This window comes from Phaseolus vulgaris, chromosome 2, assembly GCF_000499845.2.
Source record: "Phaseolus vulgaris cultivar G19833 chromosome 2, P. vulgaris v2.0, whole genome shotgun sequence".
In the NCBI taxonomy this organism is placed as follows: Eukaryota; Viridiplantae; Streptophyta; class Magnoliopsida; order Fabales; family Fabaceae; genus Phaseolus; species Phaseolus vulgaris.
In genome coordinates this window covers 40,764,337-40,773,446 of record NC_023758.2, presented here as the reverse complement: position 1 = coordinate 40,773,446, position 9,110 = coordinate 40,764,337, and the positions used below count along the sequence as shown (strand labels likewise).

Below are 9,110 nucleotides of genomic sequence, written 5' to 3'. Positions count from 1 at the left end.
AATTAATTTTAGAAAATAAAATAATTAATTACTATTAGATTAAATTAAAGATTATTTTATAAACTAAAATATTATTTGTATCTAAAATGGTTTTTATTATTAATAAAAAATTATAAAATAATTTTTAAATAAAATATATATAAATTACTTACCTAGATTTTAGTTGTTTACTACTTTATGTTTTAAATTAATCTATGTTAAAAGATTAATAGAAATTAATTTAGAACATAAAGTAGTAACTAACACTAGCTAATTTATATACAAATTTAAAAATTATTTTATAAATTTTTATTAATAATAAAAATAATTTTAGATATCAATAATTTTTTAGTTCTAGTATCTAATTTAGCTAATATAATTATTAATTATTATTTTTTTCTTAATTTGATTGTTATTTAATAAATTTTTTTTAATTGGTGTAGTTATAATAAGAAATAAATATACGAAGATATTTATTGTCATTGTATTAACTTAAATGGCAAGTAATAATAAGTGACATCTCTGAAAAGAAACGAATCAGAGTTATACCGTTGATTTTTACGTTTATGGTCCATTCATAGCTCCAAGCTCTTAATCATCCACGTAACCTTTTAATAATTCATAAGATGTCACATGGCGATAAGGTACTTTTTTCCAAGGACAAGCTTCAATGTTAAAACAGTTCACAACTTATAGAGAATGTTATTGAAACTCAAAGTTCATTGAAGTTCAACAAAGCCAAAAACACTTGTTTGATGGTGACAACCAGCAACTCATGGACTTCTCCTTGAAGCGAGCCTAACATTTCAGCGTCACACAAAAGTGAGAGTTGAACATGAGCCTCTAGTTTTGGGTCGAAGTATGTATGTAATTTGAGGTGACCTCTGTGTGTTGCTACTTTTCTCTCTTCTTGTACTCCCTTTGGCTTGCAAAGGATCATGGAAGCTGTGAATGTTTTTTCTGTTGGCAAACTTCACATCCCAACAGCACCAGAAATACCAACCTCATATAGGAAATCCTTATTCTTGAGTAACCATGTGAATTCATCTATTTCTTTGCTTCTCAGAAGCAGTTCAAAATCCAAGCTTTTCACTGCCTTGTCACCCCCTCCGTTGACAGAATCCAGCAACCAGCCTGAGGCTGAGCCAGAATTGGAAGGGCAAGCAGAAAAGTTTGATTGGTACTCTCAGTGGTACCCTTTGATGCCAATTTGTGACCTAGACAAGAGGAAACCTCATGGGAAGAGGGTGTTGGGCATTGATGTGGTTGTGTGGTGGGATAGGAATGAGGGTGCTTGGCAGGTTCATGATGATGCTTGTCCTCACAGATTAGCACCCTTATCTGAGGGAAGGATTGATCAATGGGGCAGGTTGCAGTGTGTGTACCATGGCTGGTGCTTCAATGGCAAAGGAGAATGCAAGTTCATTCCTCAGGCACCCCCTGATGGCCCTCCGGTAATTCCTCTTCATCATAATTTGTAGTTAATATATGTTGTTCTAGTATAGCTTCTGAAGTCGTTACTATTTTATGTTTCATTTCTTTTGTAGTAAGTATCCAAAACACACTAGAAAATGCTTATTTTTCAGGTTTTGCAATCAAATGATTCTGATTTGCATGCACCATTTACTCATTCCCTAGCCATTAATTTTAGCTTGTCTTGATTTCATGTTTTCAAACATGCAATATTGATGGTGAGATCATATTATATCAATGCGTAGAAGGTGAGTAGTGACTTGTGAGTGGTTTGGTGGAGTACTTTCTTATTAAATTCGTTGGTTGTAGTGTAGATCTCACTAATACATCATATTACCCGTGGCTACTACCCAAGCATGTCACCCATGGCCAACCCTTCCTCTTTTTGTTGATCTGATGTTATGCTTCTATAGATTTGTGTAATTTGTATTTTTGTTTACGTGTGCTTCTTATTTGAACATGTATGAGTTACATTACATCCCCCAAAATTTAAAGTTCCGTTTATTCTTGATGTGTGACAACTTTCTTGTATAGTCAACTTATCTACTTTCCATGAGCAGTAGTTTACTTGTACTTTTGAAAGTTAATGTACTCCATTCATATTCAGTTTATAGTACATAGTCAACTTACAGAATACATAAGCAACTGACACAACACAACTTCCAGTGCTTTTTAGAAGAAAAAAAAGCAATAATACTCATGGTTTAGTTTTGTGCTTCGTAAGGTCCAATTGTTTTAAGTAAGTTTATGACTACTACACATGAACTTGTAACCCTTTTAACAACTCAGGAAAATCACACACAACTCAAAATTTGAGTTTTTTTAACAATATCCATTAGCCTGATGAATGTATGATAATTGAATAGGGACTTAACACATTTAGTAAAGAATCAGCAGGCTGTGTGACCCCTAATGAAACTCAGGAGGTAAGTCACAAACGACCCTTAGTAGGGGTTTCCTTTTATTTTCAAAATTGTTAAATGCTTCCAAGTTTCTTCTACTTATAATCCCTTGATCAAACAACCAAAACTGAGGATAGTAAAGGGTAGCAGTAGATTGATTCTTCCATTGTTAGCTTAGCTGTCTTGGGTCTTCTCTTCCTGAAATGCTCCATATGCTAGCTTAATGTAGCTGCAAATGGGAGACTCTGATAGTCACTAAATTTTGTTGACAAATTGTGCAGATTCATACGTCCAAAAAAGCATGTGTAGCTTCTTACCCAAGTACGGTGCAGAATGATATCTTGTGGTTCTGGCCAAATAGTGATCCTCAATATAAAGATATTATTACAAGAAAAAGGCCCCCACACATGCCAGAAATAGATGATCCATCTTTTACTAAATTAATGGGAAACAGAGACATTCCTTACGGGTACGATCTTTAGACTGATGTGATATTTCCTGTTTTGTAGAGCTACAGATCTGTAAGTGACTCACTTTCTTTTACCTGAACCACTACTAATTTTTTTTTATTTTTCCTTGTGATTGGTAATCGGCCTAATTATGCTGATTCTGGAAGATGAAAACAATTACACAAGCATTACATTATGGATAGAATTTGCATGCGAGGGATGACAGCCATATCCCCTTCTCTGTATATCTTTCTTACAAAATGGTTATACAATTTTAGGTATGATGTACTGATGGAAAATCTTATGGATCCTGCACATGTTCCATATGCACACTATGGACTAATGCGTACTGCTGAACCAAAAGGTAGGCTTGTAAGATATATCTTTCTTCACTTGAGTAAATTTCCATTTACTATATATGTGACACTTACATATGTTGAGCTTGTTGACAGTGAAAGCTGATAGAGAAGGGGGCAGGCCACTTGAATTGTCTATTGAAAAGTTAGATATCAATGGTTTTACAGCAGATCAGGGTTGGAGCAAAGGCAAATTTATGCCACCATGCATTTTTTATGTGTATTCTCCGGATCAACCAGCCCCATCTGGTGAAACTCAGGTAACGTTGCTGAGCAGATATTATCTTTAGATAAAAAACAATATGCAGTTATTTCAAGTGTTGCATGATGTCTGTTAAACTTTATGCAGAAACCATCAGCTCAGAAGAAAATGTCTTTAGTCTTTATCTGTGTTCCGGTTAGTCCTGGTAAAAGTAGATTAATATGGTGCTTCCCAAGAAACTTTGGATTGTGGATGGACAAAATTGTACCACGATGGATATTTCATGTGGGACAAAACCTGATTCTAGACTCAGATTTATATCTCCTCCATGTTGAGGTAAATCCTGTCATAATTTATAAACTCTTTGTTCTGCCGACTAATTTGGTTCCATCAGTCTACTTTTTCCAATTCAAATTATTATCTGAATAAAGCAATCATAAAGAGGAGAAGCAACAACAGTTTCTTCCACTAGGTGGCATTCGCCACATGAATTCGATGCTACAATGTTTTGTTGCAAACCATTCTTATACACAAACAAGTAAATTATTCACTTCTAAAACCCTTTGTAGGTCTTCTATACAAGCCCAAACTATCCAACAATGACAAGATTGTATAATCTTTTTTGACATGGGTGCTACCCAAAGTTCTTCTCCAATACATTTCTTTTTTTTTTATAAAAAGTTTTCATCTTAGACATCACTATGTTACTTGACATCTCAACTAGGCTGACATCTCAAGTAACAACAATAATTTGCCATCACATGAAAAAAATATTATTAAAAAAATAAAATAAAAAATACAAAAATATGGGAGGATTAGACCAAAACCCATATCATATGTTAACAAAAATGATATATAGGTAGACTATACCTATTAATAAAGAATTCTAAGAACATACCAGATGAGAGCGTATTATACCAATGAAATGATTCTCTATGAATTAATTTTAAATTAGCCAACTTATCAGTACACGCATTCCCTTCACGAAAAATATGAGTAACTCTAAACCTGAGTAACCCTAAACCTGATTTTTACATAGTAATTAAGACAAGTATTTCATCGATTACGAAGCATCCAAGGAACATTTGTCCTAGCAGTAAACGCGACACAAACCAATGCAGAGTCACATTCCAGTCAGACATTAGTAAGTCCAACTTTTTGAGCTTCCTCCAAAGCATATATGACTCCATCAAAATTCAGCAACTAAAGCAGTCTGAACGTCAAGAAACACAGAGAAAGCTCCAATAAACTCCCTCATACTCCCATGAAAAATCCCTCCACAAGTGGCAAGACCTGGATAACCCCTAGCAGCCTCATCAGTGTTTATTTTAACCCAGCCTGGTGAAGGAAACTTAGGACGAAGAACTTTACCAGTACGAGTATTAATACCAAAAAACTTAATCACACTAAAATCCATCATATCATTCTTCATTGAAGTTTTAGAAAACTTTCCCACTAGACAAGCTAAATCTTTAATAACTGAAATAGCCCTATAAACTTCAATCTTATACGGAAAACGAGCATAAAGTTCTCACAGCAAGCTTAATCAATTTAACCAAAGGACTATCATCACTTTTAATAAAAGAAAGAAGATCATCCTTATTAGAGAAATGAGAAGTAGGAAAATCTGTCGAACCCAACTCCAAATATACAAAGCATTAGGGCATTCAAAAAATAAATGATGAATAAATTCCTCATTCTTTTCACAAAGTGTACACATAGAACAAATATGCAGACCTTTATTTTGAATATGCTGAACTGTAGGAAACCGCCCATGAAAAACTTTCCAAAGGACAAGAGTTTTGGAAGGTGGGATATCTAAAGACCAAATAAATTTACCCCAACCACAGGGAACTCCTGGTTCCAAGAAAAAAAGTCCTAGTCGTTTTAAGAGTGAACCGACCAGACTCATCTAGAATCCAATTAGGAACATCCTGATCCGCCCTAACCATTATATAACTAAAAAGATGAGGCATCTGCTATAAACACAACGGAATATTCCAATCATGACCTGTCCAAAATTGAGAAATTGTATCCGAAATGTTAATACCATCAGATAATCCTGCAATATGTGCTAAAGGAGTAGTAGAACACCATTTATCATTCCAGAAATTAATAAAAGAACTTGTACCAACAGTCCAAGAAGTATAATTAAGTATAGTAGAATAAAATTGCTTAATTTCAGGCACAAGATATGAGGATCTATAAACCATTTTAAACTCGTATTTTGATTTAAGAACCCTGACTTTCAAGAGCAAAGACCAAGACTTGTTGCTATAAGCAAAGTTCCAAGTAAGCTTAAGAAGATATGCATTATTTTCATGGTGAAGGTTAATAATCTTCAAACCTTCATTCTCAAGGGGAGAACAAATCGTATCCCAATTAACAGTAGCTATGTCTTACATAGAATATCTCTAGTCCATATAAAATTTCGACACCACTGCTCAACTTGCTTAAGAAGAGAAACATGCCATTTATACAAATTAATGCTATATGCTAGAATTCCCGTAATCACCGTATTGACCAACTGAATCTGACCCATTATGCTAAGAGATTTACCTTCCAAGATGCTAATACATTTCTATTCCTATCTTGTATAGTAAAATTGAGTTTCATAAACATTGCTCTAGTTGTATAGTAAAATTTTCCTTTTTGTTCAAGTGGTCCTTTTTTTATCACACACAATACCAAGGTACTCTTCCCTTTCGTTCTTACAGCTTGAATCTTATGGTTTACATCTACCTCTTTTGCTCATAAAAACAATAAAAGAAAGGTATTGATTGTTACTTTTACATCGTAATAGTATAAAATTCAATATCTACAATTGTTTCAATGGATTGGATTGGTGGGCTTGGCTTTGACCTTATTAGCTTATAAGGCCATTTCCAATGAAAATTTTGATCAAAGTATTAGTTGATGACATTTTCACTACAAATGCATGCTATATATATACTAGTTTCTTTAATTATGACAGATTAATTGCCTATGTTTTGGTCAGTATCACCAATTGGGCTTGATGAAAGATGTATTCTTCTAACTTAAAATATGCTCAGTCCAGTTTTTTAGCGTTGGACGAGCAAATGGACTTTTGGGGGATTTTGTCCCATACGAAATAACTCTTTAATACAGTCTGCTGTTGTACAGTTCCATTGCTTCAGCTTTTATGATTGAATATTCCTTAGAAGGGTCAACAATTTTACTTATCAGTGATCAAAACTCAATAAATCAGTGATCAAAACTCAATAATTTATATCTTAACAACCAGTTGCCACCTGTATTATGTTCTGCATGCAACCAAAATTGAGTGTACCTATATTTATTCTTTTCTTGCCTGTTTTACTTTCTTCAGCTTTGGTGTCGACATAGAAAAGAAATATATCCCTGGAAAATAATTTAGTTTGACTCCTCATATTTGGTTATTAAATTCCTTTGATAGGAACATAAAATAATGGATATTGGTCCAAACAATTGGCAAAAAGCCTGTTTTGTGCCAACAAAGTCAGATGCCCTTGTTATTGGTTATAGAAAGTGGTTAAAGAAGTATGCAGGTGGTCAGGTTGATTGGAGAGGAAAATATAGTGGAGCTCTTCCTTCAACACCCCCGAGAGAACAGCTTATGGACAGGTACTCATATAAGATTGCACTTCAACATGGAAGTTTCAATTTAGTATATTTCAAATAGATTTGTTTCTTCCTTCAATATGTTTTAAGTGAAGAGTATTAGAGCTAGTATACGTGTTTTGTTCTTGGATGTGGCAACTTGTGTTGCTTTGGTCCCTGCATGTAAAAGGTTTTCAAGAACAAATCACACACATATACTAATTCAAAAATGGAAAACTCTTTAGCCCCTCTTAAGATGCTTTTTCCCTGGTCCTGACATTTCTCGTTACAAATTAATTTGTACAGGTACTGGTCCCATGTAGTGAATTGCAAGAGTTGCAATTCTGCATATAAGAGCCTCAATGTGGCTGAAGTAATGCTGCAGATCATATCTGTTGTTTCAATAGGGATTGTGGCAACCATGAAGCAAGGTACAATGTCAGTGGCAACAAGAAATTCAATGGTTGTGTTAGCAGTACTATCATTTGCATTGTCTCGTTGGCTAGCTCATTTCATATACAGAAACTTTCGCTATCATGACTACGACCATGCATTCCGCTGAGATGCATATCCAAAAATATGCATATACACAGTGAAGCTCCACAAGAATAAAGTCACTGGCACTTGATTTGACTTTTATAATTTTAGAAGTTAATATACACTTCGAAATTATAGTTAAGAAAGTGGTCTGCGAAATTACTGTTCAAATTATTTAACATAAACTTTTTAACTTACTCTTGAGATGAGATATCTCCCTTTCTGGTTCTCCAATCTCCGACAATGAAGAGAAGATCATGAGTACTTCAACGATTGAAGAACTCACAACCTCCATCTTTAGGCATTTACCATCATTGAAATCATCTCTCACACAGGCAAATACTTTCCACCTGCCTCACAAAAGGGAGAAACTTGGAGTCTAAATGTCACTCCACAACAGAAAAAGAGATATGCAAAAGAAATCATGCATAAAAAGAGTTGGCGAACCAAATATTCTTACCTCCCAATAAACACAGGCATGCAGCTTTTTCAAATTTGAATGCATTATCTTTTTTTTTTCTCTCCCCTACTCAGGCATATTGTTGGAATTATGATAGAAAAATTAAGAAGAGGAAATAGAATACATCCAATAATTTTTTAGCTGAAAGCAAGAAATGCGATATCATTAATATAGATTTGGTTCTCGAATAAAAATATTCTCATATTCAATTGACTTCACGACCACGTTTCAACTCATAAAAGTGTATGAATTTATTGAACAATATGGAGTTGATCACTTAACATTTGAAAAGTTTTAAACAATTATGGTGAAGTTGACTTAGTGCAACATTGAGAATAGTTAATATTTATCATTGTAAATGGTAAAAAGACATCTATTGAAGAAATAATCATACACAAAGATGAAGTCATTTTATAGTTGATTTTCCTCTAGCATATCACTTACCGAGCAACTCTCCCATAACAATCCAATTGACCTTACTTGTCTCAATATGACAATATTTTGGCAAATAACATGGATGACTTTAGGAGTTAAGATTCTAGAAGCATAATAATTGACTTCGTCAAATAATGAAGCCTACTCAATAAAGGTGATGGGAGAAAATGTAACATTTTATTTTACCCCTAATACTGTGTTTGTTTCCAATGAGAAGAGAGGAAAGACAAAGTGTTTTGTGTTTTTTATGTTTTTTTTTCAGTGGTTTTAGTGGTTTTAAAAGTGGGGGTGCATGAGGAAAAATATGAAGGAGTAGATTTATGTTGATTCCATATAAAATTCTTACATTTAACCCAAATATCTTTTTAGGTGCATTTTATTATAATATAAATTATACAAAATTAAATATTATATAAATTTATTTAATAATTTTAAAAATATTTCATTATACTATTAATAACAACATATAATAAATAATGAAAATAATAAAATAAAAAGTATAATATCAACAAAATATATAGTTATATAAAATAATAAATGTATGTAATAATAAATATTATTTTATAAATTTTAATATATTTAATAAATTTATTTTTAATTTAACACAAAATATTTTCTATTATATTTTTATTTTTTATTAAAAATACAAGTAATTATGAATATTATATATTAAAAAAATTAATTCAAACCTAAAAAAAAAATATATCACAATTTATT

At 32.8% G+C, this 9,110-nt stretch overlaps 1 protein-coding gene across 1 annotated transcript; it reads left to right on the top strand.

Moving 5' to 3' along the window:
- The first annotated feature begins 620 nt into the window (after positions 1-620).
- On the top strand, positions 621-7,702 carry LOC137812116 (protochlorophyllide-dependent translocon component 52, chloroplastic-like). Its single transcript, XM_068614012.1, has 7 exons — positions 621-1,433; positions 2,636-2,823; positions 3,082-3,167; positions 3,256-3,419; positions 3,509-3,697; positions 6,798-6,985; positions 7,268-7,702. The coding sequence occupies exons 1-7, from the start codon at positions 918-920 to the stop codon at positions 7,521-7,523; spliced, it is 1,587 nt and encodes a 528-aa protein (XP_068470113.1). The 5' UTR covers positions 621-917; the 3' UTR covers positions 7,524-7,702.
- Positions 7,703-9,110: the final 1,408 nt, after the last annotated feature.

Bases quoted from the DNA above. Each gene is read 5' to 3' on its own strand.
- LOC137812116 (XM_068614012.1), top strand. From the start codon at position 918: ATGGAAGCTGTGAATGTTTTTTCTGTTGGCAAACTTCACATCCCAACA. The intron at 3,168-3,255 runs GTAGGCTTGTAA...GCTTGTTGACAG, and splicing joins GCGTACTGCTGAACCAAAAG to TGAAAGCTGATAGAGAAGGG. The intron at 6,986-7,267 runs GTACTCATATAA...TAATTTGTACAG, and splicing joins AGAGAACAGCTTATGGACAG to GTACTGGTCCCATGTAGTGA.